General features: G+C 34.2%; 1 protein-coding gene across 2 annotated transcripts; it reads right to left on the reverse strand.

Moving 5' to 3' along the window:
* Nucleotides 1-2,974: 2,974 nt before the first annotated feature.
* On the reverse strand, nucleotides 2,975-26,759 carry LOC131066666 (protein EMSY-LIKE 1). 2 transcript variants are annotated; one of them, XM_058001474.2, is made up of 9 exons: nucleotides 26,368-26,758; nucleotides 22,568-22,773; nucleotides 22,217-22,326; nucleotides 21,751-21,991; nucleotides 16,372-16,590; nucleotides 4,253-4,318; nucleotides 4,020-4,071; nucleotides 3,691-3,903; nucleotides 2,975-3,587 (listed from the first exon to the last, which is right to left on the reverse strand). In XM_058001474.2, exons 1-8 carry the CDS (start codon nucleotides 26,393-26,395, stop codon nucleotides 3,692-3,694), a joined length of 1,134 nt encoding a protein of 377 aa, XP_057857457.1. In that variant the 5' UTR covers nucleotides 26,396-26,758; the 3' UTR covers nucleotides 2,975-3,587; nucleotide 3,691. The 2 variants fall into 2 exon arrangements, with proteins under 2 accessions (XP_057857457.1, XP_057857458.1); XM_058001475.2 differs by having other exon boundaries at nucleotides 2,975-3,903; nucleotides 16,372-16,584; nucleotides 26,368-26,759.
* Nucleotides 26,760-27,477: the final 718 nt, after the last annotated feature.

The following is a 27,477-nucleotide window of genomic DNA, read 5'->3' on the forward strand; positions in this document are numbered from 1 at the left end:
TTTAAACTAGAATCAGAATGGTTAGACCTGCATGCATGCTAACAAGTTTGAAAAAAAACAAAAACCAAAACCTACACAATAAAAAATATTAGACAAAGAACTTCTTCTCCTCTCAAGAATGCCTCTAAGAAGGCGAACTCCACAGAATGGTAACCTTCATCAATCTCAACTTGAAACAAGGATTAGAAACCTGCTCTGATACCATGAAAAGAAATACAAGAGCAAGGGAAAAAAAATAAATCCAAGTAAGTTTATTGATGAAGTAAATGTAACCAAAAGAAATGCAAAAACTTTGGAGCAATCACCCAAATGCGAAGGAGGCACAAAAACCTTTGAAAGGGGAAAAACAAAAAAAACCCCTTTTGTTATTATGAATAAGGCAATGTCTAGAGAGAGAGAGAGAGAGAGAGAGAGAGGAGACATCTCTTAAATAGAGATGAGGAGATGAGTTACAAAATAACTCCTAAATCTATGAATGTCACCATTCATAAAATGTGTGTACCATGTGTCCACATCCTCTTATGGAAGAAATCTAAAATTCTTTAATAAAAGAAAATAAAAGAGATCACTTGTCTTCACACATGTACTAGAGGACAAATAACATATAGGGATTCCAAAGGAATATCCTAAACTAAATACAAATAAAAATAAGCCAAATAAAGATCAAATATTCTAACAAATTCCTTTGGGAGTAAACATTTTCTTTTATGCTTATTATCATCTTGGACAATTTCAAATGATTTGCTCTCTTAGCATCGTGGACACTTTGTATGCTTGTAGTTTTGTATAGGCAACAGAGAAATATTATATCTTAGCCTCTACCTTGTAAAGCACTAGGTTTTGTTTTCCTCTACTCATGATCATGGGTTCATAATTTTTTGACATATTATAGTCCAAAATGAACTTCGAAACATCTCCATCAACATCGCAATTCCCAAGTAGGCAACTCCATTTTGAAATATCTTCTTATGATTAGCAAGCCCCTATTGCCTTATGACAACAACCTCCCTATGTTCATCTACATGTTAGTAGTTACAGTTACCCTTCGTGTTACAGTTGTATTTAACCTCAATAAGCCTTTTTCAAGTTACTTGTGCATTCCTTCTTGTGCTTGTAACTAACTTTGTTTTGCTATTTAGATTGTAGGATCATTTGTTTAGATAAATCTATTGCAGCTTATCCTACACTAGGCCTTGAAATGTTTCATTCCTTCGCAAAATCTAACTATCATCTATTAGTAACCTCTCATTCGTTAAATCTATCAACACACACATTACATTTTCAACAATACAGGTAATAGCTTTATGTTAAATACATGTCCAAGTGCAAGAACCAAAACATTATTGTTAATTTTAAAAAACAAAGTTTCATTTAAATGGTACAAATAACCTTTCTTAAACTATGATAAGTGATCCATCTCAACCAGACGTGTAATAATTGCAAAAATACAAAATGCTTGCAAGTTCCTCTTTAAGTCATTGGAGATTATACTACTATTCTATAAAAGCCCTCAATGCAAACAGATCATAGCATAAACTTGTAACACCCAGGGAAGCACAATGAAACTCTCTCACCACCCAGGATACCCTAATTTGTCCTCGATGCAACAGAACAGTATAAAAGCTTATAATAGCTATGACAGCTCTCCTTGAATCTAGATTACCTCTTAAATTTGTTTTATTTATTGAGTTCTTTGGTCAGCAAATAAAATAGTCTAATTTAGGAAATGTCATGTACAAATATTGTAGGCGAGATTATGAGGCTAGCACTTAAACAGAGGTTCGCCTTATTCGAGAGAACATATATCACCAGATTTGCACCCACTGAAAACAATGCAAACTCTAACCAGGTGAACGAGGTGAAAAAGAAATTCAGGACCAAATGCATATTGATTTGTTTAATGAAATTTTGATTTCATTACAATATTTGATGATTTTTAATTTTAAGCCAGAACAAATAACCATGTCGATAACTTATTTCCTGATGTTCATAAATGCAAGATTTTCTTCTCATCTGATTTGAACGATGGGCAAACGAAAATACATTCGATCTTCAAATAAAATCTGGGTTAAGTCACTTTCTACAAAAAGATTTGCAATACCAATTATTAATAAATTAACAATGTCAAATTAATTAACCACTAAAAGTACGATTTCCCTGGAGATCAAGCAGCTTATTAACAGTTATTTTGAAAGATAACACTAACAATTGTGAGCTTGCCTTGAAAATAAAAGGGCAGTTATAAACAATGTTCAGACCTCAAATTATAGGAAGGTAAATTCACAATGTCAACAATTACTTTAACTCTAAACCACTAAAGGTACCATTTTGCCTGGAGATCATGCAACTTGATGACACTTCAAATAGTATGAGCCCACCTCTTAAAAGCTTGTCAAGATCTCTCAAATAACGTAAAAGCTACAATACTCCATTGCAATGCCATCATTCACCAGTGAAAAACCTTCACAACTCGCAGCACTGCCAACATCCCCTACATAAATGACTTTTGCAACTCAATTTTTTATGACGAAACTACCACTGTTATATTATTGCCCATGTGTAATAGGTTTCTGTGAGAAAGAGCCAAAAATGTAATCTAACATTAAAAGAGAGATTGTGATCCTTATCTATTCTTGTTCTCTTTGATTACTTTCAAAGCAACTCGAATCAAAAAAAAATGTATGCTAAAAATGCACAAAATGTTCGTATTCCTTTAATTAAACTTGGTAGGGGCATTATTTGCCCAGCAGTTATGAAAAGCATAGCAGTTGTATTTGTAATATTAAAACAAAATTACCAATAATAGAAGTTTCCAGGGAATTAAAACACATTTAACATTTGCATTAACTTTGCAGAATGCTGTCTACAAACCACAGAAATTGTAGAATGTGTTCCACCAAACATGTTGTGACACCAAAGTCGAAAATATGATTTATTCCAAGCTTGTTGGCGTAGTACTGGAAAAGTTTCAATATAAGAAAAATAAAATAATATTAAGCTTCTTATCACTGAAAAACAATCTTCTTCAGACAACAGTAATTACAGATTGTATAATTCCTATAAATTCTTGCATACAAATTGGTTGAAACAATAAGCAGCCCATTACAGCCCTTTTTCCTGGATGCCCCCAGTAAACAAGGAAAACATACTACCAAGAGGTAAGATATAAGACAAAAGTAAGCCAATAAATCGACATACCCATATGTGCCCAGAGGATACAAATCACAAGACAAATTTTGTGATCGAGACCTTTTCCACGTTAAAACCCAGTTGGATTGAAAGGTGTCTATTACCGAGTCCTCTCCTACAAGTTAGTTGGATTTACAGGAATATTTGTCAATATCCATATTAAAACTGTAGCTAAAAGGCAAGTTAATCCGTATTCCATGCCTTGGGAGAGCAACACCAAAATTTTGAATTATTCTAGCAAAAAATGCATAAAGGAGCAAAGCAGTAAAATCATAGATATACAGCCATGCTTTCTAGGAAAGCAGGATAAAAAAAAATGCAGTGCTTGCACTAGCCAACCAACTAAAACGAGGAATGGTATCCATATGCCCGAGACTCTAGAAATAGCTTCAAAAAAACTGCCCAACATGCGCAAACAAATTTCTCGTCTCAAATTGGGCATGAAGCTTAAATGAAAACTTGAATTGCTAATCTGGTAAAAACAAGCAATTTCATGTTTACCCTAACCATCTTCATCACCATATTCATCCTCTTGCTGATCATCAGAGGAAATACCACCACTTTCAACCATGGGATTTCTGTTTGAACCTCCAGCCCTACGACCTCCACTTATGTCTTCTTTGTTATATCCTCCATTTCCATTTACTTGCCTGTTTCTCCACATTCTTTCTTGGTTAGCATGTGTATGGTTGGAATGAGGCATCTGACAATCTTCTGCACAGCCCAAAAACCATCGACTCCATTGAATCATATTAACAATAGATGATCTATATGACCAAGCATGAAATTCCTTAAATTCCTTCCAAAGTAAATATACATTAGGAACTAACCTTCGTCTGATTCCAGTCTTTTAATTGCTTCCAGGAGTGATTGTTCTTGATCCTTTGAAGTAACAAAACACAGACAAATCAAGAGGAAAAAGTCATACTCTAACAAAAAATCCTAAAGCCTGCTATAGAAACAACTCATTAGAAACCTTGAAAATGCTATATGAACAAATCACCCAAATGCAAAGCTCAAACCGATAAACTAAAAAGAATTGAATGGAATGCAAAATTCTTACTCTTAGTGCCATCTTAGCATTCTCCACAACAGAAGGATCAGGATGATCTCTACAGACTCTTTCCACCTATCCAATTAATCAAGTTAGAGTGTATATTTGTGTGCATAAACTATAATGTATGTCCTGTCAATACATGCATAAAATTGCAAACATTTACTACATAGACTATAAATGCATGTCTGAATTATCCAGAGTTCACGATACTATTACATTAAATCTTTTCCATAACCTGAAGCAAATATGCAACAACAATTCATGCACATGATGCACCATATAATTTGCATTGATGTAACCATAATCAAAGATGGATTGCTAATTAAATTAATTCAAGACAAATAACAGGATGACTTAAAATATTTATTAGTCTAAATGTTATAGATGAATCCTAAAGTATCTTGAGAAACAAAAAATTGGATACTAAACATTAATCCTAGAAGAATTTATGCATCTAATTTCCAAGCTACCAAAGTAATTTTTAAGTCGTATCCCAGCTTTTGTCAAAAATGGGATTCCAAATACAATATATGAGCAAGAAAAAAAGTGCCAAGACCCATTGCACATCACATCCCTAAATTCACAGAACTAGTCATAAGCAAGAAAGCAACCAACCAGGAAGTGCATGTCATAAAAATAACTCATAAAATGCTAAGTATTAATGATTAATCTAGTATAGATGTATATTAATATATCCACTAAAAATGAATATCAAAACAGAACGCAGATAATCACAGAACAAGGACATCTCTAAAAATAATGTCAAACTGTACATAAAACAAATCTAATTAAAATTTAATCTAGAGTTTAATGTAGTGCTAAACACTAAATGGGGCATGGCACAAAAATATTTTAACATTTTAAATTTCTACTCCGATATTGCCAGAAAATATTTCTGCATAAAAATAAGATTAAGATGTCCAATAAAATCAATGTATTAGGAATATGTATTACATCATTACATTGTGATAATAAATATCTATTAATAAGGGCTTGATAAGAAATCGAATAAAATATGTATTATATCATCACATTAGATGGACCTAAATAAATATCATTTCTTTTATAACGCTGAGGTATCCCCGCATCTCAACCCAGCGATTCCCACCAGACCTTGACTTGGGTTTACTTTTTATTGCCAAGTTGGGGTCACAGAGGGGTGAGTTGAAGCAAGACTAGTCCCCTGCGGATCTAAATAAATATTAATCAAACCTACATTAGTTGGCTTGTTTTGTGGGTTGTTATATCACATACATCATAGCTTGTAGTTGAGCAGATAGCTATCGGGTTTGTCAAAACGTGCATCCTACAAAATAGCCCATCAAAATTGTATAAAAGGATATGCTGATACATTCTTTTTAGCAAAATCCAACATTTGGTATCAGAACAATTAAAAAATTTTACATAATATTAGAATGTGATGGTGAACGAGAAATATTTGAGCAGCACCTTAACTTGTCTTGTTGATTGTGACCCATTATTTGGAAACATTTTGAAAATCCTTGGAAACTTACTGCATGACAAGTTTCATGGTAAGTGGCCAATGCTAGAGCTCTTGCAGTGATCTCTAGATACTATATCATCTTTAAAATGATCAAATCCTCGAAAAGAAACATCTAAAGCCAGATGTGAAGCAATGGATTGGTGAAGCATAGAAAACTATTTTTTGTTTGATCTGTGTTAAGTGTGTTAAAATGATAAGGAAAAGTTTTCTAAATGCCTTACCGTACTCAGTAGATTTTTAAGAAAAACGGACAGCAAGAAGCATAAGAGAAGTACAAAATGATTGTATTGGGAATGTCAGATTTAAACACCTACAAAACTGTAAGTGTTTTTAACAAGTGACAAGAGCACATGTAGGTTGCAGAGGTTAGAGATGCTTTGTGCAGTAAGGCTGTAGGAAGAACCAGTCCATGTGCAGCAGCTATTCCTATAATGCAAGTACAGCAGGTTAAAAATGAGGAGAACCCAAGGACTTCAAGGTAAAGTTATTTTAAAAACAATTTGTCTCTGCCGAAGCATTAATCATTTGGGGATTAATCGGCAAAACAAAAGTATAAGATTTTTTGAAAAAATCGGGAAAAAATCGGATTTACAAAAAAACGTAAAAAAATACAGAAAAGCAATCAAAAACTACTTTTTTATATATTTAAGGGCATCTCCATAGCATAGAGATATTGTAGGCAAATAAAATAGACACTTCAACACATGAATTGTAGAAAATAGATTTTCGTTTTTTATATTCATATCGCTGATTACATTGCACAAAACATAACAACATAAATAATATCTAGATGGTGATAGATGTCAAAATGTCGATTACAATATAGTTTGCGTCTTTGTACAAAGTCAACCTCTAAACTAAGTACAAAATTTCAAAAAATCAACACAAGCTGCCATAGATCTCGGGAGGATAAACAAAACATTTTTTGCTGTTTTTAGAGGTTGAGGCATATGAACATGTAGTCTAACAATGTTTCATCTAAAATGAGATCTGTACACCTTTTTATTTGTTCAAGTTGAAGATACTTTAAGCTCTATTTTTACAACTCTATTTGTTTGTTGCATATTTGAATCCCATTGAGCATTTTTGGTTATCTGTGAACATTTCTTTCTTTCTTTTTTTCTTGATTAAGAAAAGATCACTTTGTGCAGTATGAAGCAAGGGAAGGCTTATCTATGATTCTATGTTAACAATTATGATGATGATGGTTTTGCCTATATTCAAATATTAAGATACAAGGACTTAATTTTTGTTGTCCTCAATAATAAAATGAACAAGGCCTACTAAAAGTTATAACATAATACCAAAAAGATATTGCATGTATAATACATGGAAGGTTCATATAACAACAATCACACTCTTAAGTTTTCAATGTAAGATGAAACTGGAGGTATCTAATAGGTTTTATGCATACTCATCCCTGAAAGTAATAGTGTGCTATTGCTTACTTGTATTGAAATATATATGGGATGAACATTAGATGGATAGGCATAGTTCCTTTTTAGTATGATAAGGGTCTCAATGAATGGGTTCCATTTAATAAGCAACGTTATGTATTGTTCCTCATAAGTATTTATTCATAACAACAAATTTTAATACACTAAATTTTGATAGAAAAAAATATAAAAACCTGAATAATACTTCTGTGAAATGTATTTAGTGAAAAAATAAGCAACCAGCCAAATGTCAACACCCCGAGTTTGTGTTAGGCAGCCATTAAATTCGGATGAAATTCAACAAAGGGAAAAAGTTTGAAAGAAAATTCGTGATTAAATTCACCTTTATAAATTTGACTTTTTTAAATATAAGTAATAAATCAATAAAAATAAAACACCATTATATTAAATTTGAATACATTATAATATAAAAAGTTATAATATAATATACTTAAAAATTTAATTAAATTATTATTAATAGATATATTAAATTTTAAATGTTAAATAATGAATATATTATAATTTAAATATTTTAAAATATTAAATTTTAATACATTATAATAAATTTTTAAAAGATATAATATGATATATTTAAAAATTTATTTCAATTATTATTAATAGATATATTAAATTTTAATAGTTAAATAATTAATATATTATAATTAAAATCTATTTAAATATTTTAAATATTAAATTTTAATATATCATAATAAATTTTTAAATTAAATAACAAATAGACATGTTTTAAATATCAAATATGAAAATATCAATTTTATTAGAAAAAGCAAAAATTTAAACTAAATAAAAAATCGAAATATTAAATATTAAAACTATAGCAGCATCACAAACAAACCCTAAAATTTAAGATCGAAATATTAAATATTCAATATCAGCATTACCCTTCTTTGACCCGAGGCATATCGTGAGTTCGAGATTCAGCAGACCAACTCACGATTTCTTCTCGGCTATCGGCTATGTACGTGCGATTTCTTCTCCTCAAACTTGGAAGAAACCAAAAAAAACCCAATAATTTCCATCGTTTTCACTCCATTTAGGGTTATGTTTTTTTTCCATGATTTTTCCGCGTTTAAATCGGGTTTTTTTGGTGTTTTTCTGGCGATTTTTTCTGGAAAAAATCGGCATGCTCCCCGACTCCCGATTAATCGGGTATAATCGCAATTTTTTGCAGATGTTTGCTTCTATGGGACTCTCTGGCATGTGCGCTTTGTACACCCTTTCTTTTCTGTTGTATGCCCAAAGTCAAGAAACTGTTGTAAGGATTTGGGAGGGGCTAAAGGCATGATATTGGGTGAAGGAAAGAGGTGAATAGAGTATGCAAGAAGAAGAGAAAAGTGAAGTCCAAGCTATAAAGATTATATTATAAAGTTTCACAAAAAGGTTTTTCGTATATAAAAATTTAGGGTGTGTTCTGTTAATTTAGGGTATGTTCTGTTGTTTCTAAAGAGCTGAATTAAAACAACTATAATTTGAAAACTTTAAAATAAATTGGTCTTTTGCAGGCAACTGTGTTTATTTTAATTCCTCTCTATCCAGGAAACTAATTCAGATGAAATTCATCTTAGTTGAAAGCTTAATTGTTTTTCTGCTTCACCTTCACTAAAGGTCATACTTCTCAACCTGAGGTACAACTTTTTGTAACAGGGTGGTGAATCCTCAGTTTTATCTGACACCCTTAAAAACTTTTTTTTTGGTTGAGCAAGAGAATTTATTTCCATTTAGACCAAAATCTTTGGAAAAGTCATCAGGACCTTTAAAAAACATTTTTTATTTAGGTGGAATCAATTCCTATGATGCAACCTGTGGTCCATAAGACCATTTGGATGGACCTGCCTAAGTAATATGAAGAGCACAAGGCCAGAGGGCTACTTCCTATCCTGATTTTGATGCTACATCAGAGATCAGAAGAAGGTTTTCAGAACAGCCCAGACATGACTGGAGACAAAAGCTATTCGTAAAGTGGAGGCCCATGTCACAGTTCTTGTGAATAGCAGAGAGCTTGTCACTATTCACCAAGTGTTGTAGACCAAAACGGCCCAGTTCAACTGATCATCTATGGATAGCTGTGTGTCCCTAGCCATAAGAAGTTGAAGAAAATTGTATGTGTCCCCAGTTGCGACTTTTAAGGAGGATAGATGATTGTGTTCCTATACTTGGTTGAAAGTTCAGCAGGGCCCTATTCTGCTGAGGAAGTCCAACGTGGCCATTCCCACAAACACTTGTAAGTCGAACCAAGGATGTTTGCCAGTGCACATATGAAATTGTTTCTCTCCCAGTCTCAAAGACTATGATGTACTAAGAGAGGAATGTTAGGAATATGTATTACATCACAGCATTATGGTGTGGTAAAAAAAATATTAATAAGGGGTTAGCAAGAGAGAGATTTAAATAAATATTATTTAAACATTATTTATTTAAACATGTATTAGTTAAAATTGTTTTTGAGTTGTTATAAACTTATATCATTCACGTGCATAGCTTGTAGTTGAGGATGAAGTGGTATATGTAGAAATTTGCATGCTATAAAATAGAAGCCCAACAACCCATCAAGATTGTATAAATATCCTTAATGTATTTCCAATAAATATACTGTTAAATTCTTTCCTGACCAATTCAAACAATATGGATCACACTTACACCACACCACATCACAAGATAATCTTAGTAAAAGGCCAACAAAAGGCTCGGATAGTTAAAAGTTGCAAGAAATTCTTAAGATTCAAACAAATTTGCTAGATTATTATTCTTTGAGAAAATTTGCATTCTGATAAGACTGGTCTAGTGAGACAATTTCTGTCAAAATGATTGATAAATGCCCCCAGTTCTATAATCAAGAAGAAAAATACACAAATACCACAGAGTCCCTCGACTTGTCAAAAATCTGAAATTGACATGAAACATCTGGATTTGAAAGGATAAACATCACCCTTACTCAGCAAAAGCACCTTATACAGAATACAAATCGTCACTTTTCAGTTGCAGAAGCGAAAAATGAAGGCTTTCTTGCGCTCTTTGGCCTTGTTAAACTATGGAACACTCTGCAGTACACCAGAGAGTTTGATGTTGCAGATTCAGGAGGCTTGAACAGACTCAGCCAAGTGTCATCTGAATCGTCTTGATTACATTTTCCAGGCTCACAAAACTTGAGCCAACCCTAGCAGTAATGTCTGGTGGCTATGGAAGCAAAAAGTGAAGGTTGTTCGATTGATATAAAAGTTATGTAGTGCATAATCAACCTGACACTTGAGAGACTACAGAATAGAATTCTTAGTGAGAATCACGTGAATAGAGATATGGCAAAACAACAATTAGAAATTTGAGTTATGATAAAGAGTAAAGCAAAAACTAAAATTGGGTAATCCAAAAATAACTTTCTTACAAAAGTTAATAGAGAGATTATTAGTGGCAAAAAGCAATAAATATTAAAGATGGCAAATAAGAGCCATAGATGTTTTCACACAAATTAGCGTGAAACCAAATTTTAGGTATAATAATATTAAAATGCAAGCTATGATAATTAGAGTCTCTATTGGAGTAAGTAAAAACAATCCATACCAAATTTAATGATAATACAGAAGATGAAATTGCCATCATAACATCATGTCCAGCAAGGCCTAGACTAGGAAAATAACTGTTAACAGTAACACAGAAAACAAAAGCTACAACAAAACTTCATTAATCCAAGACTGAAGTTATAAAAGATGAATCCAAAGCATGTGTAGATACTAGAAATGGAAAAGAATTTCCAGGAAAAAGATAGTATATATAAGTCATTTGTCTTTGTACCCCTCTAACATGTTCAACATCTAAAGCATAGACAGCATGTTGCCAATGGGTAAAAGGTCAAGTCATGTATCCTCTAAAATGCTTGGCTCGTATTTGTTATTCCATGATTAAAATATATGCACATAATTTCATTTAGATGGAGGCTTTTATAAATTTTAAAAACCTCTAAACAGTAATGTCTGTTGATTTTGTAACTAGGTTAGGAAAATAAATAGGATTCGGATTGCCTTAAGGCATCATCCGAATCCTTATAGGGCCGGGCTCTATCTATTGTATTTATATGTAATGTGTAAAACAAATAGGGTTGGGCCCTATTCCAATGTTGTTCGAATCCCAAAAGGTGGCTGGGCCCTGCTTCATTAAGGAGGCGTGTAAATAGGGCTGGGCCCTATCTCTAAGTGCACAAACTCGAATAGGGCTGGGCCCTTTATCTCCTACACGCCAAGCAACATGAAATATGTTCATCATATTATAGGGCCAACCCTATATCACTTCATGTAACATGTGGCCCTAAATAGGTGCGCTCCCCTTGCAATATAACTTAATCATTATTAGTACGCCAAAATAGGGCAAGACATAAGGTAACGTGTAAGCCCTATAATTGTAATTAAGTCTTGGCACAAAACTTAAGGTGAAGCCGACTTGAATTGGTCTCCACGCCAAATATAAATAGAGATTAATGTGTATGCATCCATCACTCAGTTTTCATCATCAATGTGAAGTTAGCTCTGCAAGATCTGCCCACTCATTCTGGAGGTTAGTGAATCCTCATTGAAGGCAAGCAAACCACTTCTGATCAAGGAATCAGCGACTTACTTTTGCAATCAGCATTTGCCATACATGCGATCTTGGACAGTGAATACATTGAAGAGGATAGCGAGTTCCTCTTGAAGGTCTACAAACATCATTAGGTCTGCAATCTTCAGTGAAGAACTACGAAGAGCTGGAAGCTGTATGCTGATGATATTCTTATATAAGAAAGAGATAAGTCTGCTATCTTCTGCTGTTACATTGTGCCCTAGCTGGGTTACGACTGTAACTCTAATTCTGCCCTAGGTTGACAGTTATATCAGATAAGTAATCTGATCTTTATTGCCATTGTATTCTACAATTAATAAAAGGATCTAGATCTGATTTGTTGCTGGGTTTTTCCTCCAAGAGGGAGGTTTTCCCAGGGTAGTCTTGTGTTGTGTGATCCTCTATTTGTATGCTTTACTGTGCAACTTTAGTTTTCTGTTTATTGTGGATAATCTGATCATGAAAAGTAACAATGTCCACTACTATTTAATTATTAATATCTACAACATTCCATTTGTATTGTTTTGTGGTGCTGCATGTCATCCACCATTGAAAAGGAGGGATTATATCTCTGAGTAAAAGATGGTACCATTAGCAAATTGTTGGTGTGAATAGAACAATGCCAAGGCATTATCTATTTTCATTTCAACTCCAATTCCTTGTTGGACCATTATCAGAAAATACAATGGTTGCTTTAGTGTCCCTTTGCCTTATAGTTTAGCTCACATCGGAATGCTTGTGGATTCTAGATGCAAGCGATGCCACGGTGTTTTCCATATGGGACAAAGAAAACTACTGGAAACCCTCTGCTTAACAAAATGATTGTTACCTATAAAGGTCTCTTTCCTTTTAAGTGCAATTATTCTGATGTTGATGATGGGACATTATCTTATCATAGATTTTGAAGTCTGACTACTTTGTTGAATATTTTTATCTGAATTTATTTTCTAAATCTTAATTTTTTATGCTTAGACAAGTTTGTTTCTTGTCATTTATCCTCTCCAGTTGGTTATCTTACATTCTTGTCACCCAGTTCATTTGTAACTAGCTATTACAACCCTTTTTAGATAATATATGGGATTCTATTAATGGGACCCCTCCCATAAACTACTCACACCATACCATACTATATCAAAGGAACTGCATGAACTACGCTTCTACAGTGTAGTAGGAAATGAACATTCAACAAAGCTACCAAACTACCCACAAAACCATATGGCCTGAAACTACAAACCAACCAACCAAACAAGGAAACATAAAGATAAAAACCACCATTTAGATATCCCAGACAGCCCATTAAAAAAACCCTAGGGCATCTGAGAAACTGCCAAACATGCCATCCTGATAGCATGTGGAACCATCAGCCAGCAGTTGCAAGCCCTGTTATTTACACCATTACCCAAAATGGTGAATTATTCTATAGAAGGTACTATCAGGTCCATCACCGCATCCAACCCATTGAATTTAATGCCTTGAATCAGCAATGGCCACCACACAGCTCTAACCAATTGATAACTCCAAGAGAGGCATAGTAAATCCACTGGTCATCAGCCACCAGTTGCAAACCCTGTTATTTACACCATTGCCCAAAATGGTGAATTATTCTACAGAAGGTACCATCAGGTCCAACACCGCATCCAGCCCATTGAATTTAATGCCTTGAATCAGGCAATGGCCACCACACAGCTCTAACCAATTGATCACTCCAAGAGAGGCATAGTAAATCCACTGGTCAACTCCATAATCCCTTTATGTTGCAAGAAAACAATATGTTTAATCACCAACCAAAGATCCTGGTAAAATGCCTCTAAATTTTGTATATCCACTATTAATTCCTGAACTATTGCATCCATAACTCTGATATCAACATGCAATTCGACGAACAGCTCTTCACATTTAAGCTCTGACACTGAAGGACAAACCAGAAAACCCACACCATCATCCTCCTAAACATTCATCTCCATCAAGTTATGCACCAAAAGATCAAGCAGACTTTCACACAGTGCACCATCCACCACCGCCACAATTAACTTTCTTAAAAAGTTGTCCATTATGAAACCACACGACCAAACTCTACCATTAACCTCAATATCCTCAAACCCCAGAATGGCTTTAATGACATTCAATTTCACTCCGCTATTGCAACTGAATATTTTCTTCAAACGATAGTCCATTAACCATCCCTGGCAGTGTCATTCACAGAATCCACCTCAACCAACTATTAACATCATGCTTGCACAAAGACCAATCAAACCAGCTACTTAGTACTTACCGAGAGCTTGTGTGAATAGAGATAATAAATATTGCACAAGCAATGGGACAAAAATCAAATACTCTGCCAGCAAAGATAACACTATACACAACTCTAGAGTCTTCTACTATCCAAGAGAATGAACACAAGCATAATTTCAAATACTAAGGGGGACAATCAATGTCTAACAATGAAGCAAGATTAGGCCAACCAGCCACATCCCCACTCTCCATATAAGAAACTCGTTAAAGAGCACACCTCTATTCAAAAGAAATCCACAACACGCTTTTGTTCTTGGAAACAATGACTCGCCTTTACCATAGCAAACTGTTTTCTTCCAATAAACCACTTCCTCCAACAGCACCCTGAGCTTCCAATAAGGTTACAATTCCTTATTCACCAAATTTATAACAATCTGTGAATGCCCATCCAGCTTGATAGAACAATACCTTACATATATGTCCATTCACTAAAATCTATAATCACAAAACCCACACCCAGATTATCTTTAAAGGCACCATCAAAGTTCAACTGTTTAAGTAAACCCCATCCTTCAACAGTAACAATTTGTCTTTGTGATCATTATCCTTATTCACTATTATCCCATGAACGGGAATAATTGGCTAATACAACCTTGCCTACGCAATAATAATTTATTTTCAATGTCAGTTCTAGACCCTCTGAGCTTATTAATCATGTCGAGCACAATTTTCTTCAACTTTCTTAAAACGACATTTCTGTCGTTTTCTTACCATGTCTTTCTAAATACTGTTTAATTTTTCCTCCCTCCTCTCCTCCATGGTGAAGACACCTAAAATTGTCCTATCCTAAGTCTTCTATAGATTTTAATTTTTTTAATTAATTCGTTTATCCTCTTCTAGCCTTTCCATATTTAAATAAATATTCTTATTTATTTAAATTATCCTTTCCCTAAATTAAATAAATACTTTATTTATTTAATTGGTCCCACTTCCTCTATTAATTAAAGAAATCTTTATTTAATTAATTAATTCATAAGCTTTTTCCCTCCATGACACATGTCATTTATCTCTTAATTTTCCCCAACTACCCCCTTCATATTTTATTATTTTTCCTATCTACCCTTTAATCCTAGCCGACAATTTATATTTTCACCTCTTAATCTTATCCCTAGATTTTCTAAGGTGTCTTCTATATAAAAAGGATCCTTTCATCCTTTCAAAACCCTAACTAATGCGTCAATCAAGCCTTCGAGTGATCAAATGACTTCATAACCACAATCCGTTCTTTGTCGAGCTCTTGTGCACATACAAATCTGAGAGAAAATATATCAAACAAGATCAATTGAGATCAAACCCTACATCAAACCTTACTTGGCATGTGAATGGTATTATTATCTTATTTGTGGATTTGCATGTTCTTAGCTTTTTTCATTGGTGTATGGTAAATGCTTTATTGTAGAACTAGGGTTTGCTCGTGGTTGGATCTTTTGTGGTTTTGCAATAGTTTATCATCATCATTTTTCACTGTATACACATGGTATTCCAAATCTCTTGGGTTTTTTCATTGTGAAAATAAAAATGATAATCCAGCAGCAAAGCTTAATACCATTTAACAATAGTATCTTATTTTTTCTTATTCAACCCTTATATCCCCTTCCATTTTTCATAAGATAAGGTTATCCGGGATTAAGGGAAACTTGACATTCTGAAGGAAACAGCTACCTTGCTGAGCTTTTTCAAAAACCATTTACAATTTTCTAGAAAACTCAAATTTTATCCTTTCCTGCCGAGAGTACTTAATAGAGTTGCCTAATACAGGCTGGATGTAGTTGTAATCTTTCATCCAGGAGGGAATATGACTAAAGCACCAAACTAATCAGTGTACACCAACATTGCATTTGCCTACTTAATAGACCTTAAATCAAGCTATCAAACCCTATATGTAAAATTGTTCACAATTAAGATCAAAGCTGTGACTAAAAGCTGAATTTCAGGCACCCATATTGAGAAATAATGGATACAGCAATTCAACTTTAATAATTAATTACACAATATATTGCAGCAAAAACAACCAACTTATTCATGGTAATAAAAACAAAAAAGAAAACATTAAGCTTAATCTAAAACTAGCACTGCTTTAAGCTATACCTAAAGTGATGTGATGAAAGTCGAAATTAAATAGATCCTAACATAGGAAAAAAATCTATGCATATCAAAAGCCTCCTTTAAGATAAGGCGCAGATGTATTTGTGACATTGATGACAAATAACATACAGTAAAAGATGAAAGAAGGCTTTAAAAAAGCTAAAAATCAGAATCTCTTAAATGCTTCATTTATAGCTGGCATTTACCTCTTTAATGAGCTTATCTGTCTCGCGTAACTCAATGTTCTCAGGCTTTTTGCTGAACGTACCGTTTTGAAAAGTTGCATATCCATTTGCACCTTGGCCCTTTGGATACCCCTTTCCTCTACCACCATTATTAGCCAGAAACTTTTCATTGTGTCCTGCTGATCCACGACTCATCTCTAAAGGACCATCACAATCCCATCGAACATCCACTGACTGCATCTGAAGAGCATAAAGAAGTGAGTCCCAATGAGAAGTTACAAGACTACTGTGCCTCCAATAACATCAGCAGATAATACATGCATATTTAAAGATTAAAATTTTAAACATTAATGTCTTTCTTGATGAAAAGACAGACATTAAATAGCTTGTGGTCCCTTATGCAAACCATATATGGCTGTTATATAAACATAAAGCAGCCAGCAGTCATAAAAATTCTATATTCCCACCCATGAGAAATGACAAATGAAATTCCAAGATTAGCATCATCAAACATTCTCTTTTAAAATATTTAAACTAGAAGTCATCTAGTTAAAGAGGAAAGGTATGTGTACTTATAGAGGACAAGTGATTATTATTAATTTAACCTACATTAACATATAAAAAAGCACAACTGTAAAGGAAGGATTTCAAAACTATTGGCACAGGATCTGTACTTAATGCGTCACAAAATGAATCAGTTTCAATTAAAATTTTAGAATTCTGACACATGTCATCCTCATTTGTTAGTAGCAATGCAGAGCGAAAAGTATTTTAGAAAACTTTTGAAGTAACTTTTACACACAAAAACAACTTAAAGACAGAAATCTACACTTGCAAAAAAGTCAAATGTTCTCTTAAAATAAAGTTACACTAGAACCCAGTTTACTTAATTATGCACTTTACAATTATTGAAACAACAAGCGGCTTAAACCAATTTTAAGAAAAATCACTTTGACTGAGTTCCATATAAGCAAGTCAAATCTCTAAATTATTTTTATCCTCATTTTCTTGCCTTCACAAATTTACCCTCATTTAACTTACACATACGATACAAACTCGTATCATAGTACTTAAAAGCTGCATCTCTTGAATAGATTGATAAAAATTAGCATAAAAAAACTTGATCCATTGCATCTTCTTTAATTGTGTTATAGATCTATGGAAAAGATGAATAGAAATAATAAAACATAAGTGGAAAACTGTCACCCTTCTGAAAAAAAGAATCTTCTCCTTCCAAAGTAGCTGGCTCTATCTATGATAGTCAAACCACACAAGTTTTCCTTTAGTCAAACCACACAAGTTTTCCTTCAGTCAGATCCTAATGAGGTTGCTTGTATTGGGCATATTACCGTTTTCCTTGATCAGCTGCGATTGCATCAAACTGCACAATATATATATCAACTTCCACAATGAAATAATAAAGTTTCTGACAAGATCTTATTAAGCATAAATGTTACAACACAGCTTTTCTCAAGTTTTGGGTTGTTTGAAGTTGTATTCATCACAGTTCTAATGCCAATCAAAGTTTGATGAAAAACAAGCATGTTAAAATTTAATACAACTAGACACTTTCATCGTGAACACCATTCCTCCTGTTATTAATGTGTTCAGTTCCTCAAAGAACATCGACTATGGGCTACCTCTTGCAATTAAACTGAAAGCTCCAGATATGCTTATCAAGGATGTTCGTCTGGGAAATGAACCATTATATACATAAAGCAACCTGATCTGAGTATTAGCATGATCTTCGTTCTTTTAATAGAAATGTGTGTTATGTTGAAATTTGTAGTTAAATCTTGATAAGTTATAGAAACAAAAGCAAAAGAACTCACACCTTGAGAGTTGTTGGAAATGACAAATCCATATCTTTCTTCCAAAGCTATGACTTAAGAAGATAAATCTCTGTAGCATGAAAATATAGTCAAGCTAAAAGCATAAATTGTTAACACATACATATAACAAGTGGGAGATGTCTGTATGTGCATGTGCATATGTGTACATGTACTGATTGTGACAAGTGAACCCAAAACTAACTGATTGTAGAACTAAATTTCTTTATATTGGTTAATGGGCAATCATTTGCAAAAGAAGACCTAAAATAATTCAATCTTCATAGTAAACCTACTGATTGCAAAATGGGACTTTTTTATATTTGTTAATGGGAATTCATTTGCAAAAGAAGACCCAAAACAATTCAACCTTTGTAATAGAGTTTTGTAATTCCCCTTGCTGAGAAAATAAAGGTGTAGACCTAGCACATACATAACATTCTAATTTCTAAATAAATTTTAACATTCTAATTTTGGGTTTTGGTGTTGCATTATTGTTTTCCAATAAACTTCTGAGAAGGTGACAAAATTTATAAATGCTGTATATTTTTTTCCACAAAACAAGCATCCTAATTAAACACCTCTTCAATTTTCTTTGTTAGTCCTAAACTCTCCAGAAAGAAGATTTAAGCCTCAACCATCTCAAATTCAGATCCTTGATAAAGTCTGTTCATCAATAAAATCTCTGTAAACAGCCCATATGGAGGACTGGGTCTGCTCAAGCAGCTGAACACACCGCAAATGATTCAATTTTCTCTAAAACGAATGAAGCCCATCAAATGATCCACAAAAAGACCTTCCTATTAGCTTTTGAAACTGCCCAATACCAACTAAGGCGAACAGGCTTTGCACATGCACAATCACTGTCTAAAGAAAACGGTGTTGGTTTCTTAAAGTGCTGCTATTATTCCTAGGAAAGATTCTGTTTCACTTCCATTTAAAATGTTGATGGCTTTTGGGAATATGGAAGTAATTTCATTCCCTGAGAATCAAAACTTCAATAAACCAAATCTTCCAACATCCTTTACAGTGCAACTCAATGGTGTAATTTTACTTTTCAAACACAATCAAAGAATAACACATGTAAACATAAATTTCATAAGACTCTTTGAAGGACTAAGAGATGGGACTAATGCAAAAGCAAGGGCTTATAAAATTCTCCAACCACTTATTGGTTTCTTATTTTGTGAGTATAGGAAACTAATATAAACCTACAATTAAAAATAAACCACATGGCCATTACATCTCTTGTTTTATGTGTCATCTGACAGGCACAAATCCCCCTCTAGCAGCCCTGTGTTTCCTCCTTTACCTTCTCCACCCAGCTGGCTCCAAGCATTCTCATCTCAACCACCTCAAAAAACCTTCCCATTTCTCCAAATTCTCAAATTTCCTCTTATATTATTAAATCCACGCAATCAGATTCACACAGCTCAGTATTGCCATAACTTCACCTTAACTTGTCTCTGATATAATGTTAGCTTATGGCTGAGCACAAACTGCCTGTTGTATACACATAAAACACCTGTAAGTTGGGAAGTAATCCACAAGGATCACTGCAGTAGCAAAGACCCGTACAAAACGAAGCTAGTATACACTAAAGCTGTGCGTTACTTTCATTATTTTGCCACATAATGACAGTCTTGATTGCACCATTAGGGCAGATTTTTTTTTCAATATCATTAGCTTATGTTTTACTCATGCAGCTGTTCTGGCCCTCCTATTGACAGGCGGTACAGTATTGCGAATGATTTTTTATTAGTTCTTATGGAATTTACTATGCATTGTTTATTATTTACTGGAACTGCTCTTTCTGTTACCAATCTTGTGAATTTCCTGTTTTTTATGCTAAGATGAATAAAGACTTATGAGTAGGAGATATGTACTTAGCTAACCTTATCTAATTTTTCTCTTACATGATACTTGGACTTCAATGACTCTAACAGGGAGGTAACATTCCTCTTTAGGTATTACTCTCGGAGTACCCCAAACACTAAGGACCTTCATTTGCGCACTGTAAATCATCTCCTTGTCTGTATTCCAGATTATGGAGACAAGTGCACATTACTAACTTTTCTGCCAACAGAGGTTTGTAGGCCTTGATTATGAGAGGCTCTACAAGGAAATTTTGACTTCCTCTTATAATTTTCCAGCCTGGTCCCCTCAAATATTATATCAGCCCTGTCAGTGATGATAATGATGTTGGTTTCTCTGGCCCAAGTTTTACTGCAGACATGTGGCAGCATTTGTCTCATTTCATGGTCTCAGAAGGTTACTTGTACTACATCTAAGTATATTTATGGACGTTCATGTGATATAGTTCATACTCTCTATCATGTTATGTCCCATTACATTTAATAAATGGTATCATACATTAAATGCTCACACTTTATACCATCTATGTGCTAAGTTCTAGTGTCTACCTCATAGTTACAAGGAGACGGGGACTCGTACTGTTATGAAAGACAGGAATGGTTACAGGTACACAACTTTCAAAAAGTTGGAGATAGGTACTTGAAGATGGCAAAAACTCTCTCTCTCTCTCTCTCTCTCTCTCTCTCTCTCTCTCTCTCTCTATATATATATAGAGAGAGAGAGAGAGAGAGATGGATATGCAACTTTAGAGAATGTAAAATACTAAAATGCTTAAATTTTTTAAACTAACATCATAAAGTATTGAAATTTGTCAATGAAAGTAAAGATTTATTATGTTAATATTTAATAATCATCATCATGAGCTAAAAAAATATTTTAAACCATAATCACCTGGAGAAGGCAGATCAAGACTAGTAGGGGAATGAATGCTGTTATTTTTAAAGTCGTGATATGGGGATCCTTGGAGATGACCATATTTTCTATAAATTGAAAAACTAAAAATTTATACATCTAAAGCTTTATTATAACTCTTTAGAATTTGATGAGAAACTTCTCTTCTACAAAAGAAACTTGTAAAAAAATTATAAGTGTGTATTGGTGTATTTCTTTAGTTCTTTTAGCTTTTTTCAACCACATATCAGCACTTTAAAACCCCATGTAATTTATATGATACTTCTGAGAAAACTCTATAGGAAGTTTCTCAATTTTCAAGGGATGCTTCTAGGAATGTATAGAGATACAGAGAAACTTCATATAAAGTCTCCTAATGTCTGGAGACATCCCCATATGCGTCTCCAAGACAGGGGCACACCTCTGATATGGGAGACGAGTACCAAGTGTCTTGGATACGAGTCTCCTAGTAAAGAAAGACTTTAACTCTTAGCATTAATCTATTCACAAATATGTGCAGCCAATAACATGAATATTAATGGACTTGAACAATGCAGCCATTAAGGTGCCTGCTAGACCCTTCAAACTTAAAATGATTTGTTCTGAACCCAGACTAACTGTTGGAGAGATCTTCAAAAGTAGCTCCTTCTAGCATCAGAAAATAATAATGACCTCCTCCTTAAAAAGTTAAATAGAATCACACACAATCATTAAAAAATGTTCCAATAACAAGGTATCAGAACAAAGTCAAATTGGAAGTTATAAGAAATATAAAAAAGATGATAGAAAAGAGGTAAATGCTCACCCCTTTCGATTTCCTTCCTCTCCCACCCCCAACCACTCCTCTTCCTGCTGCTGAAGATGCCAATTTTCCCGGTGCAGCATGCATTGTAGAAGGTAAAATTGCTTGAGGTAAAGAGGCCATCATAGGTGAGATTTTTTGCTTTTTAAAAGATGCTGAAACCGTAGAATCAAGTGTCTTCACAGCAGAGTGTGGTACAGCGGATATATATCTGTGTTGATTAGATGTTCCCTGCCGATTTTCTCTGTTTCATACATTCAGGCTAACCAATCAGAGATTGAAATATAAGATTTCCTTGAAGCTCTCCAAATATCCAAAAGAAGCTGCCAACTAGAACATTTCATCGAATACCAAGGCAAAAAACTTCACATTTGTGCTCATGAAGTAAAATCTAGACAGACAAAGAAAGCCTATTGCCACGTCCACCAGATTGACAACAGTAGCAGCTCAAAATAAGGAGAGATCGAACCTTATATGTTTCAGCGTATCATCTCTATTAACTTTCCCTAGCAGTGCCCTGTGCTCCATATCAGAAACTCTTAGTTCTTTTCTCAGCTCTGAGATTAACTCCTCTTTCTCCTGCCAAATATATTCATAACAGGTTATATAAACATTCACTGTAGTTGCCAACCTTACAGGCTTACAATCAAAACAATAAGAGTATTCCTAAAATATCTAAAATATTAAAAAGAATACAAAGAAAAAATTTCATTCCTATAAAGAATCACAAACAAAAGATCTCAACATTAAGAATAAGTCGCTAATTATCACAGAAGATTCTTACTCAGCAACTGTAAAGAACAAGAACAAAGGTCAATACCCAGGAAACAGCATCAGATTGAGCATTAAAAGCACGAAGGACAGCGCAGTAAGCCTCTTGCTCTGCCCGGCGAATACGAGCCTCCATATCAGCATCACTTTGTATATTCATTAGTTTTCCAGCAGGAAACCTCATGTTTGCACCAGACCGATCCCCTCCTCTTGGCATTCGGTTCAAGTGAGGTGGTAGAAGATCATCATCCGTCCCTGCTTTGATTAGATTAATAACATTATTGAGCTTGTATATCCGTATACGTAGTGCAATCATTGATATCATCTCTCCATAAGAAGGGGTGATTTAAGAAGAGAATTTTAAATGATAAATGAAAATGTGATTCATTTAATGTAAATATCTACAATCAGTTATACAAATTGTAATGAAACTGCAACTTACATCGATGGGAACAGAAGTATTTCAAGGGTGATTAAAAGGGGTGATTAATTTATGAAAAAATAAGAGGAAGCCATTAATTTACCCTTGACTGATAGCAACTAATATAAGGTATACAACTTGTGATGAATCTTTATCGTATTTTAATGTCTAGATGCAACTGAAATCTTTGGTTCTCATTGTGGAGGCCCAAGTTTAAAACTTCAAGGTGACATCTAATGTGGAATTCTAAGTTGACTCTCGGTCTTCCATTGTTGGCTTCTAGTGTGGATGTAACATCTCCCATGAATTTCTATGTTGCAACTCTTGGTCTTACATTGTCGAGTTCTTGTGCAAATAACTAAGTTGTTATCTAATGTTAATGCTCGTAAGGAGATAAGTATCGGTCTGATTTGTAATCAGCTGCTTGCATGAGCTATGTATTGGTCCCATTGGTGCTTGTAAGGAGCTCAGTCTCATTAATGATCGTAAGGAGCTAAATATTGGTCTCATCTGTAATCAGTTGTTCACATGAGCCATATTTGTAAGCTTCTTCAATATACAAAAAAAAAGACTTAAAATCGTTTTTATTAGAAGTCCTTTAGAATAAAATATGGCAAGCTAAAAAAGTGTATAATGCTGCTCAGACAAAGGCACATATACAATACTGACAAATTAATAATAAGATCTTACAATTGATCATTCCTGACACCAAAAGATTGATACACCTTCCTGCTTCAACCCAAAGGACATACATATAAGGAAACGGTTAAAAGAATGAAAAAAGAGATGCTAGAAGCAAATTGAAACTTTGGACAAGCACCACTAAAGGCAGGCCGATCTCACATTGTAATGACTTTGTTATGGCATACCATTATGAAGTGATATCTTTAAAACTGCAAAGAAAAATTGATAGTTTGCCTAAAAATTGTAGATTGTCATGCATAAATAAGACAGACTTAAGCACAATCAAAGCCTTGATGCATCTGTAATATAACACTGTCCATAACGAGGATGGAACAGATGGTCTGAGAAAGATCTTGACAAAAGATGGGAAAATATAGTGTTGATGATTGAAAAGGAAGGCACAAAGACTACCATGGACAAACTAAAAGACTGAAAGACATAATTTAGAACAAGGAACTTTAGAATTGCATAGAGCAGACAATTTTATTTAGATCAAGCTCACTTCCAGGCAGGCCCTCATTTTCTAATATAAAGGAAGACAAATTTAAAGAGTTAGATGAATATTGACAGTCTGTGCCTGCAGTTCTAGCAGAGCTGCATATATAGCAACCCTCATACATTCTATGATTAAATTTCAATAATAAAAGACCTGCAAGTCCAGCAGGTGATGGTTGAGGGGTAAGGCAGAGGCAACTGCCACAATGATTTATCAAGTTCGAACCAAGCTGGGCATGATTACGGTCCCCATAGTAAAGCAAGACATGGTTAGACGAGGCTAGGTGCAAATCATTTGAGAATTTCAGCAGACTAGAAACACCTTAGAAGCACCTTCTAAGCTATATTCTGCCCTAAGAAAGATGGTGCATTCCCTCAGATTTAGCTGACAACAGGGCAACTCTTAACAATCAACCTATCATAGAAATACAATCAAAAGGAACCATAGGAGGCTTGCTCCCTCAAAAAGAAAAACTGAAAAAAACATGCCATAACTCCTTATTACCTCTATTGTGGATGTCCACAATAAAAAATAGTATGCAGTTAAATGGGAGCTTAACTTGCTCCAGGAATAAAACTTCCACGCTTTTAGCATTACCTCATTATCATCCTACACTACATGATGCCATTAGTATATGCTGTATATCCGGAATAGCTTCTATAACCCTTCAACAAGCCCTCTCTATCTGCTAATTAACATATAAATTATTTTAATGCTTCAGATTAAATAACTGCTAAAACGATCAGTTTGTATATGTAACTTTGCAACTTTCTACAAAAAACTGTCAAATGAATCTAAAGATTTAGTCAAAAAGGTGAAGCCTATGCTCAATTCATCAAGTATTTTTATATCTTGTGAGGAACATATTCAGTATAAGGGCTACATGATTCTCCATAGTCCATTGAGTATACCTAATTGTAAAAATAAGAAGGATTTTACCAAAACATTCTTCACTAATTACAAGAAAAAATTGAAAATGAAGAAGGCTTTCAAAGGACTTCAATGCTCCAAAAGTGCTATTTTGTACAACCTATTAATGAAGATTAGTTAAACATTAAAATAATAGTAAATTTTAAAATAAATGCCAGCTCATGTTAATTTGGGTCTGAGATGCCTCAATACACGCTGGTTACAATAGTCTTCTGTTGTTATCGCCCTCTAAGAGCCCTTCAAGCCCTTTCATTTGACATGTACAAGAGGTACTAGTAGTTGTGGACTTCAGTGCAAAAATACCTAACGAACACCCTTCTTCAAATTAGAGTTTTGTTTTTCTTTTATTTTTAATAAATTTTGTGTTGGACAATCAAAAGCATGTCTGAGATGCACCAATGGACACGGGTTACGATAGTTTTGTACTTCTTGTGATTGTCTTATATAGGCCCTTCAAGCTTTCTTTAATTACTATGGACCATTCAGGCCCTTTTCTCTGACATGTGCAACAGGAGCTAAAAATTTTGGAGAATAAAAAACCAGTGAACCCCCTTAACTGACTAAAGTTTTTTTTTTCTTATCAAATTTTGTAATGGATAATACAAAGTACGGTACCTTGGAGACTTTCTCTTCGCTCTGCTATTCTCTAGGCTTAAGCTTATATTTTCTCTTATTAAAGGACGGCCCTGAAACTTGTCCTTCCTAAAAAAGGCCCTAAACATTGACATAAATTCAATAGCCGGTCCAGTACCAAGTAGAAGACATAAATAAGCTGAAAATTTTGATATCTGCAAACCCTGATTTCAAGTCCCCAGACAAGCAAAGCACTTCTTACGTTCTCTCAACAAGAAATCAGGTCAAAACCTCTAGCAATCAACAATTAATTTCTCATATTACCTTGCTCAAACGACCCTAATCTCAGTCGAGAAGGCATATTTGCTACAGTTGTGTCTAAGCCATATCATAAACCCCTAAGTCAACTTATAACCCTAATTTCAAGTTCTAAAACGAGTAATGCTACTTCTTAAGTGCTACCAGTATAAAATTAGGTCAAAACTTTATGGCTATCGCACTAATTCATAAAATTTCTTGTTTTTACATGCTAAAGAGTGCCCTGATGTCAAAATTTAAGGCAAACTTGCTTCAGTACACAATCACAAGGCAAAGAGACGAATTTCATGCATAAGAGGGCAAAAAACACAAGAAGAATGGAAAAACAAAAAACAGCAGCAGCAGAACAATACCAAAATACTTCAAAAAAATTAAAAAATCCATAAAGAAAAATAAATAACACAAATTCCATTTCAGAAACACATACCGCTACTATCAGACGGACGGTACGCCATGGCTACCAGAGCTTTGACCAATGAGTGAAATTCACCAAATTCTGCAGCAGCGGTAAACTTAGGGGCGTTTGTTTCTAGCGCTGAAAAAATTCCACTAAAATATGAAAACGAAAAATTTCCAACAGCTTGCCGAGGGCTGGAAAACCAGACGCAGAGATTTCTCTTCTGAAAGCCCGGCCTAGAGGCGCTTTACTTTTTTAGCGGCGGAGAAAACCAGTGCCAAGTATAATGAACGCACTAGCCAAATTGGCGGGCCGAAAGGGAAATAACGCTGGCGGGAGGTCATATGGGGGCGGAGGAAGCCCTGTGTCTTTTGAACGCCCCCGCCGTAAAGACCATTATCAGCGCGCTATTTCGCGGGGGTCAATTTGGAGAAGTGGGGCCCATTTTTATGGGGTTGCAAAACGATAAGCTTTGGATTGTCTGACGGTTATTTTTTTATTAATACAATTGGACTTTAATTAAAGGGTTTCGGATGGTGCATGTATGGACATGCACTGTACGCCATTTGACTTTAGTGTTAATGTACAAAGAAACTTAGATGCTAGGGCTAACGTGCTATAGCAAGTTGTCCATTGGGCAACATGGATACTATTCTCTCTATCTATTATATAAAATTAAGTTTGATTGTTGGCTAGTGTTTGATTTCTTTTAAATGATCATGTGGTTTTGTTATTTTTTTCTTTATCAAGCAATTAAACTTTTTTTTTGTTAGTTATTTTAATGGGAAAAATTTTATATTAATTTTATCGAGATTTTTTGGTGTAATGATGGGATTTTTTGTCTCTAATATCATCAATCAAAGTTCATTTTTTGTGGGATTGCTCTCTATTATGTCAACAATTGAAGGGCCTTCAAGATCTCATATCTATTGGACATTATTTATTTTTTTGGCAATATTCTTCGTTCCTTTCAATTGCTATCAAGAGGATTAAAGAAATTGTCAAATATCTCTACCAAGCACTATAGGGAGAGAGGGGTTTATGGGGGCGTATGGCATTATGGACTGCAAAAATACAAGGATGGCTACCAAGGAGTATGTATTTTCTAGAATTATTGCTCACCCATGACATGGTCAAGAG

The sequence above is a fragment of the Cryptomeria japonica genome, chromosome 3, assembly GCF_030272615.1.
Source record: "Cryptomeria japonica chromosome 3, Sugi_1.0, whole genome shotgun sequence".
NCBI lineage: Eukaryota > Viridiplantae > Streptophyta > Pinopsida > Cupressales > Cupressaceae > Cryptomeria > Cryptomeria japonica.